We start from the raw sequence: 25,366 nt of genomic DNA on the forward strand, positions 1-25,366 counted from the left end.
AGAAATTAAATAAATCATCGTCGAGAACATGTTTTGTGCGTCTGTACATTGATATAAGAGATACCAAGGAAGAGCGGAGAGTGTATTACAAAATTCATTTTTCTGATAATTTTTCATATTGAAAGTCGAAATTATCCTCGGTAAACTTTTGCCGCATTTTGTATCCGTCAAAATAAATGAAGCAAAATGGTCGGTTTTATATGGTGTATCAAAACAAAATTCAATGCCGTTTGTTTCATAGTCACAGATAATGTAGTCGATATGAGTTTTAGTTGAGGAACTAATTCTGGTCTCATCGTTTGGACAAAAATCCTTCACTCCATATGGAATAATTATAGAATCTAAATTTTCTTTTTCTTTGCTATCCAGATAATTTATGTTATAATCACCCAGAAGCGTAATTTTATTAGAAACTGAAAATGCATTATCTATGTTAAGCGTTAATTGTTCCAAAAAATCAATAAAGTTTGAGCTGCTTGGATTATAACACAAATTAACTAACATTTTTTCTTTACTGGAAATGTTAAATGTAGATTTGCACTCAACCCACACTGACTCATATTTTTCTTTATCAAACAAATTTAAATCAGGCCTCAATTTCGGAGCCAATTTGACTGGTATATATAACAAAACGCCACCGCCTTTCTTTTTTACCGCTGATTGCCTATCATATCTGAACATCGCATGCGTTCTAGGGTGGAGATTCCATAAATTGTCACTATCTTCTTTTTTAAGTCACGTTTCGGAAATTCCTATAATTGTATTTTCGCCCATGTCATCACAAAATTTTTTCAATTGCATCCGTTTTCTAATAATACTTTGAAAATTCAAATGAACAAATTTAAGATTTGCACAATTTTTTGAGCAGATGCCGTAGACTGTTTCAATGGTTTCAATAGGACCAGGGTTTTTTTTTCAACATCCCCACATTGGGTCAGTAACACCGCAAAAAGGAAAAAATGAGTCAGTGTGGTAGCTCTCCGCTCATTTATCCCACATTTCGATGATAATATCTTTTGATGGCAGCTTAGATAGCCCCAGTAAACAATGGTTTTTTCTATATTTTCCATCTGAGCCTTGGAAATTAGAAAAATTGCACAAAACAACCAGCATTTAATATTCAGCATAATAAATTAAATAAATTAAAAATCCGTCAAAATAATCCGTCATAATCCAGTCTTTTTGGACAGTGTTTTATGATGTTTTAACGTCTGCAAAGCATTTTGTCAATTTTATTAACATGGCGATGGACATAGTTCCGAAAACGTTCGAATTCACATTTAAATAATTTTTCTTTATGAAAATAAAACATTTACAGCCTATGGAAAGATAATGTGGCACAAATTTAAATTTATCTGACATTAAGCATTGTTGTTTTTATTCTATTTAACGTTAGATCATTAGATAATTTTATTTTGTTTAAGCATTATAAGTACAAGTAATTTTTAATCTTTAATTCTTAATAAAGTTTGTTTCTAAATAAGCACATGAAGTAGAAGTAGTAATTTTTTTTTAAATAATATTTAAATTTTGGAGATTTTCTCAAAAAGGCCGTGAGAAATACAACAGAGAACTGAAATTAATTTGTGCACAATTTCATTTCTTAAAATTCATTAAATAATTCCAAAAAATCTACTGATCAGAACTGACTGAAACTCAGATTGGCTGATACTTTAAAATTCTGATGATTTTGGGGGATTAATATGGTAAAAAGGGGAAAAATCAGAAATATACTCAATTTTGCGTGAAAAATTCAACCTGGCTTTCGGACTATGGAAATAAATCTTGATGCCAGGTAGCACCTTACTACCGAAATTGCAACTTAGCATCACTATTTACTGGTCGGATGCAAGTTGGCTCGAGATTTAGGTATCGGTGTGTAAGTTGTCATGAAGATCTCGTAGTGGTAGTATAGGCTTTTGGACAGTTGTCCAAGGGTTTTCACTCCTCAGTTTTCATCCGGCACAAAATTGAGTTTTTTTCAGGGTGTTGCAAGTAAAGAACATTGAAACCATTGGATCTCGGTTAGCATGTAGGAAGTTGTTGAGCTAGTATTACCAGTCTTTCCCCAGCGAGACTCTTCATTTTATTTTTAGTTTTTAATGAAATGTTTGTTTCGGCGGGAACTAGGATTGCCCAAAAAAGCTTCAGTTGCTTGGCCAAGGCATCAAATTTTTGTTCTTTGAGACTTTTATCAAACGCAAATACAAGGGACATCAATGATATGGAATTCAGCTTCGCTCCTCTGACCTCGATATCCGAAGATGAAAAATCTATTCAAGAGGCCGTAGAGAAATTTGCTAATGAAAGATTGAAGCCTTTAGTGAGAAAAATGGACGAGAACGCAAACATGGACCAAGGACTGATTGATGAACTGTTTGCAAATGGCTTTATGGGAATTGAAGTTCCCGTTAATTATGGCGGTGTAGGTAAATCTTCGGTGTCATAACCCTCGGTGTCTTAGCCATCTGTATTGAAGATTATTTTATCTGGTTAAGTGGATAGTGCGTGAGACTCAAAATCCCTTGATTGCAGTAAGTCGCAGATCGAATCTTAAACCTAGCCGAGTTGTTCACCTACTGAGTTTTCTGTTTTTTTATCGCGTTTTTTTCTAGAGCTGCTTTTTGATAGTGTTCTCGCAAGTGTTTGCGAAGTGCAGCTTCGCCTCTGTGTCAAAAAAATGTCGGCCTAACACGGGGTCATTTCAAGGGAGGCATAAGATTTTTGCTTCATTATGGATTGCACAAAATGCAGAAATGCTTAGAATATAATTTATAGCTCAAAGTTTTTCATGACAACAGTTATATTTTCGGCTCTACGGGAAATTGTACGAGTTTCATCTCCGTTTGTTAATTTTTTTTTTGAGTTTCCATTTATTGCCGTCGGTTGTGTTTCTGGAGATGTTTTCCGCAAAGAACACGATTCCAGGCAGCATTTTGATATTTTAATTTATGGTTTTTTGAAGTTTTTTTTGTTCTTTTTTATCTGGTATTGCTAGTGGTGCAAGTAGTATCGCCTCTGTGTTGATAGTTTGATAGTTTTTCAATAGTTTTTTTTCTTCAAATGGTAAAAAGAGCTCATGGGGTGCTGGTTTAATACGAGCGAAACTTATATGCGCTTTATGCTTACTGTTAGCGAATTAGTAAACAAAAATCGAAAAACTCTAATGCTAGAAAATGTTTTGCATTAAATTTTCATTTTTTTTTGGATGCAAGTTTCTGATTTATTTTATTTTGTCCTAAAAGTGCGTAGAATTCGTTTTGATTAATTTTTTGGAGCATTTTGGTTCAAGCAATTTCTTTCAAAATCAATTCAATCTGATGGCACAGCGTATTGTTTTATTCTGAGAAACTTTTCGATAAAGAATTGTTCATAAATTTCAAGAACTTTTTTGTTTACAATGTTGAATTGACTTTGCTATTTTGACTTGACCTTTCTGAGAAGGTATGTGGCGAAAGATAGCACAAAATACGCGAGCGTGGTTCTTTTTGGATATTTTTTTTGATAAAACTCCTGTTTGATAAAAACAGATATTATGAAAATGTATTGGTTTTGGCATTTCTTTGAGACGCTTTGGATTTTTTTTCTCCTTTTTCTTAAATTTTAGTTTTTCGCAAAAGCTACTACCGATTTCCAAAATAAGTAATACCAATGGAAGGACAGCTCTTTCCCCTGTGTGCCTAAATATTCCCCTGGTTTCTTTTTATTTTACCCCACTTTCTACAGCCTTCGATAAATGAGAATGTTTGACCTAAAGTTTTTTTGCTTTCTCGAAAACTGCTTTCCCAAATTGAATTTTGGGTTCAATAAAGAATCGGGTTGTGGGAAGATTTTCTGACTTCTTGAAAACTACCCTTCATATCTGAGGTTTTGAATTCAATAAAACAAATGGATTGTGTAAAACACACTGCATCAGCGGTTACGCTCATTTTTTTACACAAAAAGTTATGGTCTTCGGAAAAATCAAATATCAATTTTTTTAAACTCTTTTAAACTTTTCTCAAAAACTACCCTCCCAAGTTAAAGAATAAGTTTTAAAAAATAGATAATGGAAATCGTCCAGTCATAAGCGAATACGCCCTAGTTTTTGAAGTAAAAAAAGTCTAATTTGGACAGTTTATTGGAGACTTTTTCTTGATCTTTTTTAGCCTACATTTTCTTCTACAGAATTCGCTTAATTTTTTCACTTGTTTGAGACACATGGTCTTTTGAACATGCTTTTTAAAATCGCAAATGGTTCGAAGCTTAGCTTCGCCTCTGTTTATAAAGTTTTGTTTAGGCTCCAGCTTTTTCTCTTCTATTCTTGCCGTGGAAGAAGTGGCGAGAGTGGACCCTTCGGTCGCAATTCTCGTTGATATTCACAACACGCTAATAACGACAGTGATAATGCAACATGGCAACGAGGAGCAGAAAAAATACTGGCTCCCCAAGTTGGTCTCAGATACCGTCGGATCTTTTTGTCTGTCAGAGGCGACATCGGGCAGTGATGCGTTTGCAATGAAGACTGTTGCAAAACCAGACGGAAAGGGAAATTATGTAATAAACGGAACAAAATTGTGGATCAGGTACTTGTATTTAGCCATATACTCAATTCAATGATTTTGTAATAGATAAATGCAATTGAATTGGTTATGATAAATAACTAGAAAGGCGTTGTTGCAGGGTATTCTATTGAAGTTGATTGTGTCTGACCGAATAAATCAGAAGTAGTTTAAGAGGAAGCAGTGAATATGAATAATTTGAGTGAGGTTTTTTGTAGTAATTCGGAGCAGGCAGGACTGTTTGTCGTGTTCGCCAACACAGACCCCTCTAAGGGTTACAAGGGCATCACCGCCTTCCTCGTCCCCCGCGACACTCCCGGTTTGACAATTGGGAAGAAGGAGGACAAAATGTGCATCCGGGCATCCTCCACTTGTCCTCTTCATTTCGAAAACGTCATGGTGTGTATAGAAACCCGTACTATGCTTAAAATTTTTACACTAGCGAGGTTGCGAGCGTAGTTTATTATAGAAAATGTTGGATTTTATAGGGTCATGGGAAAGTTTGGCTGGCCCTAAAAGTACTTGGGTTAACAAATAACTGGTTGATGTAAAATTTGCGGCACAGCGCAGATAGAAGAAAAGTTGTAAATAGTGATTTAATTGAGTTTATCTTTTTTGTTCTTCCATTTCCTACGAGAAAAGAAGATCAATCTGAAAGTAATAATTGGAAGGCGTTTTTTTCACGGAATCTTATCGAAGAATGAGTTTTGGTTAGTAAAAAAGATAAAATCGGTATAGATAATTTTTTGCCAAAAAAATTTAGTCATATAGTGATTCTGCTTGGTTTTCGGCAGTGTTTAAGCATCGCTGGCCTGAAAAAAGACCTTTTCTACCGAGAAAAAAATTGACCTAAAAATTCATGCACATGTCGCGGGTGCAAACAAAGGTTTTAGTCTCATGTCGCAAGTGAACCGAATTAGCTCCGACCGTTTGAGGTAGAAAAACACAAGAGATAGTGTCCCTGACTCTTGAGCCAAAGATTATAGGGACTATTTATCTTAAACCTCATATGTGACCTAAGTAGGCGACTGTTACATGTGTATGACACTTTTTATGATCTTTGATCATTTTGTACAGATATTAGAAAACATCAAAGTTTGACGCGTTTCAATTTTATTATCATCATCAGAACTGAAAATCAAAAAAGGAACTGATTATAAATACAGACACTACACAATGACAGAAACAAGTTACTAGCTGATATACATCAGAACACAGAAACAAGAAAATCCCGCGTCTACCTCTGCTCACAGTTTCAGGGTCAAGTGTCGCTGCGCATACTCTTCACTAGTATTTAGCTGCGGGTCCAGTTGTGCGATTTAGATAGCTTCCAAAGACAAAAGTAAAGATAGTTTAGAATTTTTAAAACCTGAAGATGCACAAAAATGTGCGAAAACGTTTGTTTGAATTTACAATTTTAACGCATTCTCAAAATAAACTATGAAAATAAACCACTTAATGGTGTTGAAGAAGAAGAAAAAAGAACACATGAATTACTATACAGTAAAAAGCCGAGGCATCAGTATAGCAAAGTGTTAATAATAAAGTTGGTTAAAATTCATTGGTTATATCAAACAAAAACACAACATCAGAAACCAAGCAATAAACAAAACAAAACAAAACAACACAAGTTCGGTTACAGTTCAGAAATTGGTTGATTAAAATATATGAAGTTACGGATACTAAAAAAACATCAGTTTTAAGAATTAAGAACGAGCTGGTATTAAAACTTTACAAACAATTTTATAGATAGTCCAAACATACAGCGTATATACAGAGTATATACAGATTCTGATTCAAACAATGTCTGGAAAATTAAACTAAACTAAAACATATAGAACTAGCAAAAACGGAAATCACGCCACGTATTTGTATTTGTACATATTGGATTGTTTCTCAATTCACTCACGTAAAATTCTTTCAATTTTTTCTTGAATCCTGTTCTCGATTTTTCTAAATTGAACAAAATTATGGGCAGTGAATTCCATTTCTTAGAAGTCAAATGAAAAAATGATTTTTGTAGAGAAGCGGTTGAACAATGTTTGTCAAAAAAAATTTGTTTCGATCTTTTGTTGAGCCTATAATTGGCAGTCGGTAGTCTCAATGTATTTTGAAAAGCCTTCTTTTTGTTTGTAAGATTTTGGTATAAGTATGTTATACACTTTAACTCAATTCTTTTCTCGATTCCAATGAACGATTTGCTAAAGCGAAGAAGGGAAGAAGATTTAAATTTCGATCTGAAATATGTTCTTTTTAACGCCCAGTTCAACTGTTTCTCTAGAGATAGCATCAAACTAATTTAATTTGTTGTAAAAATATTGCTGAATAATCTAAATGTGATAAAACAAGACAATGAAGCAAGGCAACTAATGATAATGTCGGCAGTTGTTGTCCAATTGTATCTATAGTTTTAATTCTTTGTGCCATTTTTTGGAGAATTGTTTTGATTTGAGCATGAAAAGATAAACTTGAATCAAGAATAAGGCCTAAATATTTGCATTCTGATTTTTGGCTACATAATGCCCATTAATTACTATTGTATCAGTATCTACATTTTTGCTATCGTTTTTTTGACAAAATGTTATAAATTCCGATTTAGATGCATTCAGATTCAATTGGTTCTGTGCAAAAAAATCCGCTAGATTATTGAGTGATTTTTGCAATCGATACAAAGCATCCTCAGAAATTATAGAGGAGGAAAAAACCATACAGTCGTCAGCATATTGAACTAAAGTACAACCTTCATATAATCGCTCTTGTATGTCATTAACATATAAATTGAACAACAACGGACCAAGTACCGTTCCTTGTGGGACACCTCGTTTGATTTCAATCCAGTCTGAAAAGATTCCATTGACGTTTACTCTTTGAATACGTTTGCTTAGGAAGCTAGCAATTAAAGCATTTGCTCCATTTGAAAAACCGAGGGAAAGCATTTTTTCAATTAAAACTTCATGCGAAATAGAATCAAAAGCCTTGGACAGATCTAATAAAGCTGCATGTACGACTTTTTTGAATCTATTTAATTTCGAGAGCATCTTGTGTTGAAATGTTTTTGCGAAATCCGAATTGAAATGGTGTCATTATTTGAAATTTGTCAAGATGTTCTGTTATTTGGGCATGTAAATTTTTTTCAAAAATTTTAGAAAAAGCACAAGTTATTGATATTGGCCGATAATTTTTTGCATCCATTGGTTCATCTTTTTTAAACAAAGGGGTTACGTGTGCTTTTTTCAGTTCGATCGGGAAAATGTTCTCATCTAAGCAAGTATTTATGACAAAAGTTAAATGTGGAACTATAACTAATTGACCGTCAATGATTGCCCAAGCAGGTTCGGTACAAGGTCCGAGAGGTTTTCTAACATTGATTTTTCGAACTATATCACAGCATTGCTTCACTGTAATGTGTTGAAAATGGAAAGGTGCAGATTCAGAGCCAGTTTTGTTGTAATTCGGAGGCTTTTTAGCGCCGAAAAATTCGCCTAAGTTTGAAAAAATATAATTTAAATGATTGGCAATTTTTTTGTTTTGGGTTATCATTTCACTGAAGGAATTTCGTAGAACTGTAATTCGATTGTTGCCAGAACATGTACCTCTAACTTGGTTAATATATTTCCAATTTTGTTGGATAGTGCTGAGAAGTGAAAAACAATTTTTTGAATGATCGAGTTGTTTACTTCTAATCAATTGGCTCAGTTGATTATGTAAAAACTGGTACTTTGACCAATTATCGCTTGTGCTTTGACTGCGATAAGATCTGAGTGAATTCTGTTTCCTAATCAACAATTGCTGACATTCTGAATCGAACCACTCCGTTTTCAACACACTTTTTGGTTTAAAATTACGAACAAATTTTCTTTGGATAGGAGCATGTTGCTGAAGAGCACTAGAAATTAAATAAATCATCGTCGAGAACATGTTTTGTGCGTCTGTACATTGATATAAGAGATACCAAGGAAGAGCGGAGAGTGTATTACAAAATTCATTTTTCTGATAATTTTTCATATTGAAAGTCGAAATTATCCTCGGTAAACTTTTGCCGCATTTTGTATCCGTCAAAATAAATGAAGCAAAATGGTCGGTTTTATATGGTGTATCAAAACAAAATTCAATGCCGTTTGTTTCATAGTCACAGATAATGTAGTCGATATGAGTTTTAGTTGAGGAACTAATTCTGGTCTCATCGTTTGGACAAAAATCCTTCACTCCATATGGAATAATTATAGAATCTAAATTTTCTTTTTCTTTGCTATCCAGATAATTTATGTTATAATCACCCAGAAGCGTAATTTTATTAGAAACTGAAAATGCATTATCTATGTTAAGCGTTAATTGTTCCAAAAAATCAATAAAGTTTGAGCTGCTTGGATTATAACACAAATTAACTAACATTTTTTCTTTACTGGAAATGTTAAATGTAGATTTGCACTCAACCCACACTGACTCATATTTTTCTTCATCAAACAAATTTAAATCAGGCCTCAATTTCGGAGCCAATTTGACTGGTATATATAACAAAACGCCACCGCCTTTCTTTTTTACCGCTGATTGCCTATCATATCTGAACATCGCATGCGTTCTAGGGTGGAGATTCCATAAATTGTCACTATCTTCTTTTTTAAGTCACGTTTCGGAAATTCCTATAATTGTATTTTCGCCCATGTCATCACAAAATTTTTTCAATTGCATCCGTTTTCTAATAATACTTTGAAAATTCAAATGAACAAATTTAAGATTTGCACAATTTTTTGAGCAGATGCCGTAGACTGTTTCAATGGTTTCAATAGGACCAGGGTTTTTTTTCAACATCCCCACATTGGGTCAGTAACACCGCAAAAAGGAAAAAATGAGTCAGTGTGGTAGCTCTCCGCTCATTTATCCCACATTTCGATGATAATATCTTTTGATGGCAGCTTAGATAGCCCCAGTAAACAATGGTTTTTTCTATATTTTCCATCTGAGCCTTGGAAATTAGAAAAATTGCACAAAACAACCAGCATTTAATATTCAGCATAATAAATTAAATAAATTAAAAATCCGTCAAAATAATCCGTCATAATCCAGTCTTTTTGGACAGTGTTTTATGATGTTTTAACGTCTGCAAAGCATTTTGTCAATTTTATTAACATGGCGATGGACATAGTTCCGAAAACGTTCGAATTCACATTTAAATAATTTTTCTTTATGAAAATAAAACATTTACAGCCTATGGAAAGATAATGTGGCACAAATTTAAATTTATCTGACATTAAGCATTGTTGTTTTTATTCTATTTAACGTTAGATCATTAGATAATTTTATTTTGTTTAAGCATTATAAGTACAAGTAATTTTTAATCTTTAATTCTTAATAAAGTTTGTTACTAAATAAGCACATGAAGTAGAAGTAGTAATTTTTTTTTAAATAATATTTAAATTTTGGAGATTTTCTCAAAAAGGCCGTGAGAAATACAACAGAGAACTGAAATTAATTTGTGCACAATTTCATTTCTTAAAATTCATTAAATAATTCCAAAAAATCTACTGATCAGAACTGACTGAAACTCAGATTGGCTGATACTTTAAAATTCTGATGATTTTGGGGGATTAATATGGTAAAAAGGGGAAAAATCAGAAATATACTCAATTTTGCGTGAAAAATTCAACCTGGCTTTCGGACTATGGAAATAAATCTTGATGCCAGGTAGCACCTTACTACCGAAATTGCAACTTAGCATCACTATTTACTGGTCGGATGCAAGTTGGCTCGAGATTTACGTATCGGTGTGTAAGTTGTCATGAAGATCTCGTAGTGGTAGTATAGGCTTTTGGACAGTTGTCCAAGGGTTTTCACTCCTCAGTTTTCATCCGGCACAAAATTGAGTTTTTTTCAGGGTGTTGCAAGTAAAGAACATTGAAACCATTGGATCTCGGTTAGCATGTAGGAAGTTGTTGAGCTAGTATTACCAGTCTTTCCCCAGCGAGACTCTTGATTTTATTTTTAGTTTTTAATGAAATGTTTGTTTCGGCGGGAACTAGGATTGCCCAAAAAAGCTTCAGTTGCTTGGCCAAGGCATCAAATTTTTGTTCTTTGAGACTTTTATCAAACGCAAATACAAGGGACATCAATGATATGGAATTCAGCTTCGCTCCTCTGACCTCGATATCCGAAGATGAAAAATCTATTCAAGAGGCCGTAGAGAAATTTGCTAATGAAAGATTGAAGCCTTTAGTGAGAAAAATGGACGAGAACGCAAACATGGACCAAGGACTGATTGATGAACTGTTTGCAAATGGCTTTATGGGAATTGAAGTTCCCGTTAATTATGGCGGTGTAGGTAAATCTTCGGTGTCATAACCCTCGGTGTCTTAGCCATCTGTATTGAAGATTATTTTATCTGGTTAAGTGGATAGTGCGTGAGACTCAAAATCCCTTGATTGCAGTAAGTCGCAGATCGAATCTTAAACCTAGCCGAGTTGTTCACCTACTGAGTTTTCTGTTTTTTTATCGCGTTTTTTTCTAGAGCTGCTTTTTGATAGTGTTCTCGCAAGTGTTTGCGAAGTGCAGCTTCGCCTCTGTGTCAAAAAAATGTCGGCCTAACACGGGGTCATTTCAAGGGAGGCATAAGATTTTTGCTTCATTATGGATTGCACAAAATGCAGAAATGCTTAGAATATAATTTATAGCTCAAAGTTTTTCATGACAACAGTTATATTTTCGGCTCTACGGGAAATTGTACGAGTTTCATCTCCGTTTGTTAATTTTTTTTTTGAGTTTCCATTTATTGCCGTCGGTTGTGTTTCTGGAGATGTTTTCCGCAAAGAACACGATTCCAGGCAGCATTTTGATATTTTAATTTATGGTTTTTTGAAGTTTTTTTTGTTCTTTTTTATCTGGTATTGCTAGTGGTGCAAGTAGTATCGCCTCTGTGTTGATAGTTTGATAGTTTTTCAATAGTTTTTTTTCTTCAAATGGTAAAAAGAGCTCATGGGGTGCTGGTTTAATACGAGCGAAACTTATATGCGCTTTATGCTTACTGTTAGCGAATTAGTAAACAAAAATCGAAAAACTCTAATGCTAGAAAATGTTTTGCATTAAATTTTCATTTTTTTTTGGATGCAAGTTTCTGATTTATTTTATTTTGTCCTAAAAGTGCGTAGAATTCGTTTTGATTAATTTTTTGGAGCATTTTGGTTCAAGCAATTTCTTTCAAAATCAATTCAATCTGATGGCACAGCGTATTGTTTTATTCTGAGAAACTTTTCGATAAAGAATTGTTCATAAATTTCAAGAACTTTTTTGTTTACAATGTTGAATTGACTTTGCTATTTTGACTTGACCTTTCTGAGAAGGTATGTGGCGAAAGATAGCACAAAATACGCGAGCGTGGTTCTTTTTGGATATTTTTTTTGATAAAACTCCTGTTTGATAAAAACAGATATTATGAAAATGTATTGGTTTTGGCATTTCTTTGAGACGCTTTGGATTTTTTTTCTCCTTTTTCTTAAATTTTAGTTTTTCGCAAAAGCTACTACCGATTTCCAAAATAAGTAATACCAATGGAAGGACAGCTCTTTCCCCTGTGTGCCTAAATATTCCCCTGGTTTCTTTTTATTTTACCCCACTTTCTACAGCCTTCGATAAATGAGAATGTTTGACCTAAAGTTTTTTTGCTTTCTCGAAAACTGCTTTCCCAAATTGAATTTTGGGTTCAATAAAGAATCGGGTTGTGGGAAGATTTTCTGACTTCTTGAAAACTACCCTTCATATCTGAGGTTTTGAATTCAATAAAACAAATGGATTGTGTAAAACACACTGCATCAGCGGTTACGCTCATTTTTTTACACAAAAAGTTATGGTCTTCGGAAAAATCAAATATCAATTTTTTTAAACTCTTTTAAACTTTTCTCAAAAACTACCCTCCCAAGTTAAAGAATAAGTTTTAAAAAATAGATAATGGAAATCGTCCAGTCATAAGCGAATACGCCCTAGTTTTTGAAGTAAAAAAAGTCTAATTTGGACAGTTTATTGGAGACTTTTTCTTGATCTTTTTTAGCCTACATTTTCTTCTACAGAATTCGCTTAATTTTTTCACTTGTTTGAGACACATGGTCTTTTGAACATGCTTTTTAAAATCGCAAATGGTTCGAAGCTTAGCTTCGCCTCTGTTTATAAAGTTTTGTTTAGGCTCCAGCTTTTTCTCTTCTATTCTTGCCGTGGAAGAAGTGGCGAGAGTGGACCCTTCGGTCGCAATTCTCGTTGATATTCACAACACGCTAATAACGACAGTGATAATGCAACATGGCAACGAGGAGCAGAAAAAATACTGGCTCCCCAAGTTGGTCTCAGATACCGTCGGATCTTTTTGTCTGTCAGAGGCGACATCGGGCAGTGATGCGTTTGCAATGAAGACTGTTGCAAAACCAGACGGAAAGGGAAATTATGTAATAAACGGAACAAAATTGTGGATCAGGTACTTGTATTTAGCCATATACTCAATTCAATGATTTTGTAATAGATAAATGCAATTGAATTGGTTATGATAAATAACTAGAAAGGCGTTGTTGCAGGGTATTCTATTGAAGTTGATTGTGTCTGACCGAATAAATCAGAAGTAGTTTAAGAGGAAGCAGTGAATATGAATAATTTGAGTGAGGTTTTTTGTAGTAATTCGGAGCAGGCAGGACTGTTTGTCGTGTTCGCCAACACAGACCCCTCTAAGGGTTACAAGGGCATCACCGCCTTCCTCGTCCCCCGCGACACTCCCGGTTTGACAATTGGGAAGAAGGAGGACAAAATGTGCATCCGGGCATCCTCCACTTGTCCTCTTCATTTCGAAAACGTCATGGTGTGTATAGAAACCCGTACTATGCTTAAAATTTTTACACTAGCGAGGTTGCGAGCGTAGTTTATTATAGAAAATGTTGGATTTTATAGGGTCATGGGAAAGTTTGGCTGGCCCTAAAAGTACTTGGGTTAACAAATAACTGGTTGATGTAAAATTTGCGGCACAGCGCAGATAGAAGAAAAGTTGTAAATAGTGATTTAATTGAGATTATCTTTTTTGTTCTTCCATTTCCTACGAGAAAAGAAGATCAATCTGAAAGTAATAATTGGAAGGCGTTTTTTTCACGGAATCTTATTGAAGAATGAGTTTTGGTTAGTAAAAAAGATAAAATCGGTATAGATAATTTTTTGCCAAAAAAATTTAGTCATATAGTGATTCTGCTTGGTTTTCGGCAGTGTTTAAGCATCGCTGGCCTGAAAAAAGACCTTTTCTACCGAGAAAAAAATTGACCTAAAAATTCATGCACATGTCGCGGGTGCAAGCGAATCAGAAATTATGCCTTAATTGAGGTTGTCTTTTTTCGCATTCGATTGCCTTTTTGAAAACACGATCAATTTGATAGTTTGAATCGAAATATCCATTTTCCCCCAGGAATCTAATTTGCAGATTTCGAACTGTACCTTTTTTTGGAACTTATAGATTATTTTTCGGTTTGAGTCCCTTATTTCATCTTTTATCTCTTTTTGTAATTTTTTAGTTTTAAATAATATATTTTTTTGAACTGTGAACTTTTTTGAACTGAACTTTTTTGAACTGTGAACTTGAGTAAAAGATGTATGTGAATAGGTATCAGGAGACCAAGTGCTGGGTGAAGTGGGTCAAGGCTATCGCTACTGCATTGATATTCTAAACGAAGGCAGAATAGGCATCGGGGCCCAAATGATAGGGTTGTGCAGAGGAGCACTGGACTGTACAGTACCCTACCTACATGAGAGAATACAATTCGGACAGCCAATTTGGAACTTCCAGGTATTTAAACATAATTGTTCATTTTTAAAGAAAATCCTTTTTTTATGAGTTCTTCCACGTAATTAGTTGAGGATTTTTCAACGTTTAAGAATCAGTGGACGTAGTTGCCGCTGATTTGTTTTTGGGAAGTTGATATTTGAAGCCCGCTATTTTTGAAAGTGGAGGGCAAGTTACGCTTGCAGAGAACTTTCGCGGTCTCTCAGAAGAGAATAAAATGGCGATAGCTAACGGTTTAAAACTGAGGTAATCAATTCAATTGAACCCGCCATTGAGAAACGTACATCTCTGAGCTTAACTTCCTCAATATTTATACATCAATGATTGAAATTGAAATTGAGATATTTTTTAGTTGTCTTCATTTCAATTTCAAAAAATTTTAGATTTTTTAAAAGTCCAAAATTTGATCACGCTCAAATTTGATTTTCGGAGGTTTGACTTCTGATTTCTTTTTAAATTCAGTTCAAATAAAAATTTGATAAACGGATGGCAAACTACGCTCTCCAATGATGTAAGTTTAAATTCCTCATAAATTGTGTATGACTTATACAGTGCTGATTTAAATTAACCGGACAAAACGAGCTAAGCTTGAAATTTAAAACGCGTTTTTCTCTTATGAATACAAAACTTGCTTAAAATTTTAGCAAAATTGATATGGTGTAATTTGTTTTGAAAAATTCGGGCCCAAAATTTTACCCCAAAAATGGGCCATTTTTGTTTTTCTTAGTTAATCAGAAATTACGCCAAAAATAACCTGTCGATCACTGACATAATTATATCAAAGTGAGCCACTTACGTAGCCCAACAAACTTTAAGAAGGGTATAATCTCCAAAATATTGTATAAGTTAATTTATTTTTGTTTGATAGACAAAAAAGGTCGTTTTTACTACATAAAATACCAACTTTTTATTTAAAAACTATTTTAAACAATTTGCATTTTTTTTGGAGAAAATACTCTTCATAAAGTTTGTTGGGCTACGTAAGGGGCTCACTTTGATATAATTATGTCTGTGATCGACAGGTTATTTTTGGCGTAATTTCTGATAAACTAAGAAAAACTAAAATGACCCATTTTTGGGGTAAAATTTTGGGCCCGAATTCCGCATAACAAATAACACCATATCAATTTTGCTAAAATTTTAAGCAAGTTTTGTATTCATAAGTTTCACCTAAACTCAACCCAATTTGAGAAAAACGGGTTTCAAATTTCAAGTTTAACGCGTTTTGTCCGGTTAATTTAAATCAGCACTAGAATCGAAAGTGGTTTTTAGTTTTCAGAATTCGGTTTTCAAATCTTTTCTGATTGGCTGAAAAAAGTGCCAATCAGATAGGATTTTCAAAGTTCTAAGAGCTCTAACGTGATGTTTTTTCCTTCATCCTGACGTGTCTTTTTTCCTATTATAGCCTCCTAGCCGTAACACAAAAATAATAGTCCCATCAAATTAATTTTTGGAAATTCTTGGCCGTGCTGTAGGCTCAATTTGATTCTGCTCCCTGTTTAGGCCATGCAGCACCAAGTGGCAGAGATGGCGACTAAGCTGGAGGCGGCTAAACTGCTCACTTACAATGCCGCCAGGCTGAAAGAGAGTGGCTTAGACTGTGTGAAGGAGGCGGCCATGGCCAAGTACTACACTGCAGAAGTTGCGGGACAAGTAAGAGATTTAAGTTTTTTTTTAAAAGAAAACAAGGTTCAATGAACCGAGTGAGTTTTTAAGTTCGGCTGCAGGACTTTAGTTCTTTTACGGCAGATTTTTCAGTTTTTTTTCAAGAGCTCATATTACGAGCAAAAAATTTAGTATGTGTATGTGTGTGCGTTTTGTGGGGAGGGGGATTTATCAACTTTTTTTTAAGTCTTAAAAGTCTTGTTGATTTTTTTTCGGCTTGAACGGTTTCTGCTAAGGTGTTTTCGGCTTTGTTACCGCTTGATAAGTTTTCTTCCGATTTTAATTTCACATTATATTGTCCTGGCATGTTTTTTTTTCAAAACTAGCCTGATTCATTTTGATAGATCGAGGATTTTGAGATTTTGGAATTTTTTGATTTTTTCATCGATTTAGCGGCTTTCTGGTTTTGTATCGCAAGTGGTGCGAAGTCCAGCTTCACCTTTGTATTAAAGTTTAGTTCGTTTCCTTTGTTTAAAGGAAGGCAAGTTGCACTATGGAACACCAAAAATGTAATGGTCACGAAAAACGTGATTGGCGTCGTTGCGAAAGTGGAATTTAATTTTCAGATTTTCTAGCGAAATAAAATTTTCACCTGTTTTTTGAGTTTTCTCAAATTGGGTTAATTTTATCAAAAAATTCAATCATAAGTTGTTGTAGAAAATTGCAGAGCTTAAAGATCATCTATTTTTATGAAATTCGAAAATTGACGTTTTAAAAAAAACAGTCGTATTTTTTCTGTTTACTTGCGTTCCTTGACTCTTTTCCAACTGTCTGTTGGCTATGTTTGAAATTTTTTGCTGTGAGTAGCTTACGAGCAAGTGCATTGAATGGATGGGCGGAGTGGGCATTACGAAGGACTACGCAATAGAAAAGTTCTACAGGGACTCCAAAATCGGTGCAATATACGAGGGCACGGCCAACATACAACTCAACACCATCGCTAAATTCATGACCAAATGGTAGTTCACATATACGGAGACAAAGTCAGTCATATCTTTGCGGGACCTTGAACTTCTTGGAGAGATTAAACTCATTAACAGTGACTCTAAGAGAGTTCTACTTTGCAATAAATTTTAATTATGACGATGCTGATTTCAATGTCAAGAATGGTGGTATTTCTTTGTTGATTCCGTATTCGATTATTTAAATCATGAAGCAGCGCAACCTTATATTATGTTTGGATTGCTTAATTTGTGGAGTTTGATCGAAATTTGAAGTTTCCGATCTAATTATGTGTACTGATTTTTTTTGTAGAATTTAGTTTATTGGTAATTTGAATATCTATTTATTGATCAATATATCGAAAGTATAGATGCAGCGATGTCATAAAACTAGCTCTATATCTCGATCCTTCTTTCTTTATTAGTGGTTATGCAAAACTAATAGATCTTAGAGAATAGTGTTTAGCTTAGCATTGAGGGAATATTTGCATTCGATCATTCAAAAAAGAAATAGTTAATTATTTATAGAAAGCGCGTGAAATCATCTGCTTCTTGAAAAAAATTGTTTTCCCATTTTGTTTTCAAGATTCAGTGCAGTGCTGTAAATAAAATGTTTAGTTCAATATTGAGTTGATAACGGTTCTTAATAGCAGTTTTCCTGATTGTTATGAGGTAAGTGAATACCTAGGAAATAAGACATCTGGAAAGTACATTTTTAGACTTTGCCGTCGATTGTTGACGTTAGTTTTTTTCCTTCATGATTCAATTGCTTTCGTTGTTTTTAGTGCACGTTTATCCTTCTTTTTTGTTCTAAAAAAATCGAAAACCTGATTTTTGCATATTTATATTTTTGTATCTTTATATTGTCTTATCGAAAACCCAACAAATATATATCTTGTCATGCTTTTGAAGTTGCCTGGCTTTCTGATCAAAATCAAAGAATTGATCTCGAAAATTGAGTTGGAATATGTAGAAATGTCTTTACGCTTGCAATCGACACGAGTTATCAAGTCGGAAAATAAATTTTTTTTTGGTGTTATTTTGTGTCATATATTAAATTTGCATGAGTGTAGTGCGTGTATTAAATTTGAGAGCTATAATGCACAATATAGTCATTTCATTTTCAAACAACTTTACATGCTACTAGGATAGTTTTTGTAAATACATCACTCTACCAGATAAAATGTTGTTCAGAAATTCAAATTTTATACTGATTTGAAAACCAAAAATTGGCTTTTAAAATAAGTTATAAATACTGTTCGAAGCATAGCAAAAATCCGATCCAGTTATTTAACATGAACCTGCCACTTATTGTAATAAATATATCACCAGCAACTAGTCTAGCAGAATCACGGAATCATATTTTTTCAAATCTCTACTTTCGTCAACCACATGACCTATTCCAGTACATTTTTTTGACATATTTTGGGCGTCTTGCATTTTGAACACAGTTGAATTTGCAATTGGGTTGTTATTTTGCTGATTTGGATAAACTTCAGTTTTTTTTTCTGTTTAAAATTGAAAGGTTGTGCCTAATAGTAAAGTGGCAAATACAGTTTTTGAATACATCTAGTCATTATCAATCTATTATATATTTAAATGTGGTCTTCACTATTTCGCAATGTCTAAGCTTTTTCAACTTATTATTTTTGCATGTTTAACGAAAGAGTTTTGGCGCGTTTAAGCTATATCGTATATTGCAATGGTTAAATTTTCTTTCGATTTTCTAGCGTGATTTTTGTGTTTTTTTTTCAAATTTGAAATTGTCAAACCTGAATTGGAAATATCGATGATTTGAAATTATCAATGTGGGATTTTGTCACCCTAGGGGCTACGAATTGGGCCTCAAAAAATCAATACTGAAATCTTTTGTGTTGTATGAGATATGAAGATTCTTGTGATTTTTTCGAAGTATTTCATGAAACTTTCAGTTATAAAACTCCACAAATTGAAATTCTCAACCCTGTACTTGGGTGCTGTCAGGGTACTCTCAGGGGTTGCAAAGCTTGCTTCAAAAACTGACTGATCAAATCCTTTTAGTTTGCGAGATATGACGTTTTTTTTATGATTTTTTCAAAAATGATCAAAGACGATTGACAAAAATTGAAATTCTCAACTCTGAGTTGCTGTCAGGGTGTTTTCAGGCATTGCAGATTCTGCTCCAAATATGACTGCTGAAAGCTTTGACGTTGAGGTTCCGAGATCTGGCATTTTTATGATTTTTTCAAAAACTTTTAGAAAATTTTACATTTAAAATTGTGAAATGCTAACCGTGTAGTCAGCAGCTGTCGATGAACTCTCAGGAGTTCCAAATCTTGCCTCCAAGGGGACCGCTCAAATGCTTTTTTTTCGAGATATGATGTTGTTTCAATTTTTTTCAAAATTTACCAAAAAAAGTTTGACAAAAAAAAACGTTTCAAAACGTTACAGAGGTGTTTTCTAGGTACTCTCAGAAGTTGCTGATCTTGCCTCCAAGTTTGACTGCTCAAATCATCTTAGTTTCTGAGATACGCCATTTTAATTTTTTTCTATAATTTTTCTAAAAACTAAAGATCTAAAATATTTTCCAAGTTCGAAATAATCAACACTATGGCGAGGTGAGTGTTCAATGCCTTTTGTTTTTAGATATGACATTTTTATCTTTCTTGAAAAGTGTTAATTTTCAAACTAGTTTTCTCTAATTTTGAAATTGTCGACCCTTTGGTGGGGTGATATCAGGTTACTACCAGCGGATGCGTATGTTGCCTCTCATCGCAATTTTATCGCTCAAGTTTTGCATTGAACTTAAAAATAAATTAAGAAAAAAGAGTCTGATATTTAAAAATTAATTACGCTGTATTATGAATCCCAATTGAATGTGATTTGATGATTTTGTAATGGAAATTGATTCATTTTTTTAAAATAAGGAAAGTGCTGTTGTATGATGCCGGCCATATTGTGGTTTCGCTAACGACAATCTGAAATCCGTTAGTTTTGGATATCTGACCGTTTTAGTTTTAAAAACAATTAATTCAAATTTTAGCGTTCAAATTGAAATCCAAAAGCATTGTTGGAATCCATAAGGTTGCATTCATTTTGCAGTTTTTTTCATACATTTTATGTAGTAGCAGTTTTCATGTTCACTAATCTATTTGAAACACTGGTGGTGCCTTACAAGCTAATTTTTTCTTAAAAATTAAGCTCTTATGAAACTAAATGGTTCTGTTAAACGGGTGTCTGCTCTATTTTTTTTTCGGTTTCGTTACCATTTCGTTAGTTTTCTTGTGTTGTTAATCATTCTTGTGATTGGCAGGAGTGTTGTAACCGGATACTAGAGTTTTTTCAGTAAATAGTTTGTCCACAAGATTGCACACAGAAAATGTGACACGTGTTTCAACTTACTTCATAATAAATACAAGTTCAACCAGCCATTCAGCGCATCTGGCGTAGAGGTAAGATATAGCTTTAGACAAAGGCTTGTGGGTCGAATCCGGCCGAGACCTGTTTTTTCGCAAACTAGGAATTGTTTGATTTTCGGACTATCGTCCATCTGCGTAAACGTCGATGAACGTAGTTCAGACTCTGAAATAAGTCGCAATGATTTTTTTTCAGGACAAATTTTGCATTTGTTCTCGCTCATTTTTTTCGCGGTTAGATTTTGATTTCTTTTTGAATCAGTTCATTTCCTTTGAAATGCGAAAGTGTAAAGAACATGGAAAATCTGATTAACTTCTGATATCGAAAATGAATTTTGATTATCAGATTTATTGGGTTAATTTTTTCAAAAAATTACGTCAATCATGAATTGTTCTAGAAAATCAAACAGCTTTAAGACCATCTTTTTTCCTCGGAAATTTGAAAGATGAGGTTTTTTTCAAAAAACTAGTTTGTGTTTTTTTTTCTGTTTACTTGCGTTTACTTGCACTAGCGATCAGCGTTGTGTATTAGTATGAACCTTTTTTTAAACCTAACTCGCAAATAAAAGTGTTCATTGAATGTGGCAAGAATTCACTCATTTGGTAGCGCTTTTGATATAATCACGATCTAGCATTGGAAATTTCATAGATCTGTTCTCTGCTTTATTTGTAGCTTATGATGTATTAAGCGTGTGGGGCTCGTTGATTAGTGCGTGAGACTCATATTTTCTAGGTCGCAAAGTGAATTCGAGACCTAGTAGAATTTTTACTAGTTTATTGTAGGCTTCTTATTTTATTGAGCTTTATCAAAAAATTTTCTCGAGGCGTCTACAATTGGACCGTTTTTTACAGTTGCAGTTTCCCGAGGGCTACGAAGTTCTGCTTCGGTCTGGAAGTAAATATACTGCATCGAACTGAAAGATAATTGTGCAGCTATTTTGCTTTCGAATCCCTGAATCTGAAAAAGAAAGCGTGATGCTGATTTTTGTTTCAACACAAGTAAGCTGTCCACTTTTGGCTCCCCTGCAATTAATAAATATATATTTATTTTTAAAACTTTTCACTTTATTTTTCAGATCACTTTGTGTGGTCTATTTTGATTGGCTCTGATTGACTGAGTGTGAACGAAAAAAAAGATGCCGAGTGGTAACGAAGAGTTCGAGCGATTGAAGCGGGAGGCGATGGTGAGTGGGAACAAGGGCGCCAACAGCGACCTCCCCTCAGTCTTCATTCCAAACACGGTGTTCGCTTTCTTAGGGGGAGTGATAGCTGCCTACTACATGTTCAGGGGCTTCAAGGCACTCCTTAATCTCGTCAAGGTCGGTAAATTAGCGAAATCTTCTCAATTTTATACGACGCATTGAGGTCAAAGCGAGGTTTAATAATGGATAAAAACTTCAAGGTTCAAAATCTTCTATGTTAATAATAATGGATAGACATTTGGTCACAGTTTGGATGATGAGTTTAAAAAGGACCTGTTTCGTCTAAAAATTAATGCTTAATGCTCTTGCCAAAATGAAGACAAAATATGCAGTTTGGGGTTGATCAGTATGTCAAATACATTGAAGCATTATCTCAATTGTCTGTCTTTCGAATAGGTGTTCTGCTTCGGTCGAGGAGCTGCAGGAACAGTTGACTTCAAGAAACTAGGCAAGTGGGCAGTAGTCACTGGCGCCACAGATGGAATAGGCAAGGCATATGCGGAGGAACTCGCAGATGAGGGCATGAATGTATTTCTGATGAGTAGAACTCAGTCTAAACTAGACGAAGTGGCCACGGAGATTGAGAAGGAGAATAATGGAGTGGAGACTAAGACGTTGGCTGTCGACTTCTCCAAGTACTTGATATATATATATTTTTATTTTTTTAGTATGCGTGTTAAAAATATCGGATCTTTGTAACTATTTCCCCCCTGTGGTACCTAGTAACGAATCTCCTCCCTGAAAAGAAAGAGTTCAACGGTTAAGCATATGAGATTTTGAACCTAGTAACAAATCTACCCTTAAAAAGGGGAAATAGAGATCCAAAAAATATAAGCAGTTAGTGGCAGGTGCTCCTATCCCGCAGTTAATTAGTCTGACCACTTGTAGAGTGGGAAGGAGCTATGGCGTAAGGTGGTTTTTCCCCGTGCAAATTTATCTTCACAAAGTCAAGTGTAGTTTCATATTAAAAGTATTCACAATCGTAGCTTGGAATTCAAAAAAAATCTGAAATTTTTAGTGTTGGGAAAAACTGGTTTGAGTCAGGCGAAATGACTCAATCTCTTTTCAGGCGAGACTGAACTACCAATTCATTTCTATTATAGATTTTACAGTATTTCAATACTCTTAGCCAAAACAAAATTTAAAAAATGAAAAATTTCTTTTGAATATATAAACTGAAACCATTAGGGTTCCAAACACAAGACGTATTGCAATTAACTTTTTTTTCGTTTCTTAACACTTTTTTTTTAATGTCATTGGCTAAGTTTATCAGTTTACGCATAGCGATGTGTTCAGAATTTTTTGGAAACCGTGTCTAAGATCTAAGATGTCTAGAACGTTTTTTAACTAGAAGTGACTTGGTCAACGAGGACATTATATTAAGTATAGGCGAGTCACAGAAGCTATCTATATTTTTGTATTAACATGACGAATATTTACAGAACTGACATCTACGACCAAATCAGGGACGCCTTGAAGGACCTGGACATCGGAGTGCTGGTCAACAATGTCGGCATGTCTTACACTCATGCGGATGATTACGTAATGGTGCCAGAGGACAAGCATGTCGACATTCTCAACATCAACTGTATGTCGGTAAGTAAGACCTGCCAATTATACAAGTCTTGTCAAAGATGCAATGCTATTATCTTGGCTGAATATAAAATTGGACAATTGAATTTCGGTAATGTTGATAATCTGGTGATATATTACAATAGGTGGTTATCTTAATTATTGTGCATGTATTAAAAGTGAGAACTATAATGCATAGTATTGTAATTTCATGTTCAATCATTTGTACATGCTGCTAAGATAGTTTTTGTAAATACGATACATTACTCTACCAGATGTTATTCAAAAACTTCAAAATTTTGCACTTCTTTTCCTCTTTTAATTTTTTAAAGTTTTGCTCTGAAATGAAAAAATGTCTTTCTTTAAGAAGCAGATGTATTTGCATTCCTAATTATTGAATGCTTTGGAAACTACTTAACCATATGCTAGAGAAAACAAAGTTAATGCAGTGCCAGATATTTATGTGATAAGATTGGAATTTTTTGCAAGCCAACTGATTATAAGTAGTTTTTGGTACTAAAAACATTCTTTATTTTGAACAGGTCGTTTTTATTTTTGTGCAGGTTGTAAGGATGATGTCGATTGTGATGCCTGGCATGATGGAGCGGAAGAGGGGGGCTATTATCAATATCAGTTCGGCCAGTGGCATCCGACCCACTCCCCTGTTGTCCAGTTATGGGGCCACCAAGGCCTTTGTGGACAGTATCAGTAAGGCAGTGTCCACAGAGGTCAGTTTAACTCTCTTTTAAGTGTTGATGAATAAAGTGACTTTTCATCTATTTGATCATCTATTTATTTATACACTCTTCTTTTACTCAAGAGTGTTGAACTGTACAGTTAATTGAAATAGTTTTGTTTGAAAAGGTAAGATTTCAGTTGTTTTCGAAATGAAGTGAGGTTATCAGTGCTTCGAAGGGTATAGGAAGCTGGTTTCACATTAACTGAAAGCTGGTGTTTCGAAGTCTTTATAGTGGTTGAAACTGATTGTGAAGATGTTATTGTTGGAAGTGTTTTGCGGATCTTCGAGATGTTTCTAAATGCCTAGGTTTGCACGCTTTTTTAGAATTAAAAAAATTGTTTGTACCTAAAATTAAATTGAAATAAAAGAAAGTACACAACAATTATGAAGTCTTATGTCTTTGCTCGCTCGGCGTACATAGATGTGCATTAAAGGTTTCAAATCTTGAATATTTCTTTTGAGATGAACGATTAGAAAATGTTAGGCTATACAACGATTCATTTCAGGTTATCTATTCGAAAAACCCCAACGTGATCGTCCAAAGTGTCACGCCTTTCTTCGTCAAAACCAAACTAGCAGGCATCAAACGCAGTTCCTTTTTTGTCCCAGAGCCGAACTACTTCGCCCAAAGTGCCTTGAACACAGTCGGAGTATTCGACCACACCTATGGATGTCTCTCACATGAACTGCAAGGAGCAGTAGTCTCGATTGTTCCGGACTTCATCTTCCGACTTATGGCCTATCGACAACTCCACGCGGCCAAAATGAAGTTTCTAAAGAAGAATAAGAAGTCGAATTAAATTGGAAGGAAAATCGTTTTTTGAAAGAGTGAAAAGCGTGTAAACGAAAGCTTTCTAAAGAATATGTAATCAGATTGGTATGCGTGAAAAGCTAATCTTCGTTTGATTTTCCAGTGTGAAATTTTTACTACCTCGAAATATTAGTGATTCGTCGGAAGTACTGCTTACTGTTTAATAAAAACTAAATTACGTGAAATTTTGGATGTCTGAGTTTGAATATATACTTTAATGATTATATTACCTGATGAGCGGTGATTCGTTCCTTCAAAATATCGACCATTCCTCCTGAAGGTATCTTGATTTTAATCAGTTGTTTCCTTTATAATATATCACAATTCTACCCCTGTCTGTAATTGGCTTACAAAATTAAAAGAGTTTATATTGTTACGTTTTACCCAGTTTTAAGACCAGGATTGAGGTTCAGATGCACAGCACTTGTATGGATTAAAATTCACTGAATCATTTTTTCAACAGACGTATCTGGTCAACGGTTTTAATTTGAGCATGTCTGTATTCTAAATTCACGTTCTATTTACACGATCGTAGTGTGGTGATATAGTAAGTAAGTCGCAAATATTTTCGTTTTGCTTGTTTGGCTTCATTTAATCTTGTATTAACTCAATCGCCTCACTTTGCGCCGTTGGCAGAGCGATAATAATTTTTCGTTAGTGTGTATGCAGGAAGTATGTGGAACTCTAGTTTTGAGTTTTTCTGTAGC

At 34.3% G+C, this 25,366-nt stretch overlaps 4 protein-coding genes across 4 annotated transcripts in view; 3 read left to right on the forward strand and 1 right to left on the reverse strand.

Annotated features, from left to right (window-relative positions):
* The window catches only part of LOC134853941 (prohibitin 1-like), a 331,804-nt gene that overhangs the window by 166,423 nt on the left and 140,015 nt on the right, over nucleotides 1–25,366 (reverse strand). The window lies entirely within an intron of this gene.
* Nucleotides 2,100–5,000, forward strand: LOC134854830 (short/branched chain specific acyl-CoA dehydrogenase, mitochondrial-like). The gene is made up of 3 exons (XM_063871189.1): nucleotides 2,100–2,429; nucleotides 4,280–4,565; nucleotides 4,760–5,000. Exons 1-3 carry the CDS (start codon nucleotides 2,108–2,110, stop codon nucleotides 4,998–5,000), a joined length of 849 nt encoding a protein of 282 aa, XP_063727259.1. The 5' UTR covers nucleotides 2,100–2,107.
* Nucleotides 10,521–18,105, forward strand: LOC134853839 (short/branched chain specific acyl-CoA dehydrogenase, mitochondrial-like). Its single transcript, XM_063869773.1, has 6 exons — nucleotides 10,521–10,857; nucleotides 12,708–12,993; nucleotides 13,188–13,368; nucleotides 14,155–14,337; nucleotides 15,838–15,987; nucleotides 16,807–18,105. The coding sequence occupies exons 1-6, from the start codon at nucleotides 10,536–10,538 to the stop codon at nucleotides 16,960–16,962; spliced, it is 1,278 nt and encodes a 425-aa protein (XP_063725843.1). The 5' UTR covers nucleotides 10,521–10,535; the 3' UTR covers nucleotides 16,963–18,105.
* On the forward strand, nucleotides 21,407–25,035 carry LOC134853840 (very-long-chain 3-oxoacyl-CoA reductase-like). Its single transcript, XM_063869774.1, has 5 exons — nucleotides 21,407–21,654; nucleotides 21,934–22,172; nucleotides 22,980–23,133; nucleotides 23,673–23,837; nucleotides 24,355–25,035. Exons 1-5 carry the CDS (start codon nucleotides 21,472–21,474, stop codon nucleotides 24,646–24,648), a joined length of 1,035 nt encoding a protein of 344 aa, XP_063725844.1. The 5' UTR covers nucleotides 21,407–21,471; the 3' UTR covers nucleotides 24,649–25,035.

The sequence above is a fragment of the Symsagittifera roscoffensis genome, chromosome 9 (assembly GCF_963678635.1).
Source record: "Symsagittifera roscoffensis chromosome 9, txSymRosc1.1, whole genome shotgun sequence".
NCBI classification, from domain to species: Eukaryota; Metazoa; Xenacoelomorpha; order Acoela; family Convolutidae; genus Symsagittifera; species Symsagittifera roscoffensis.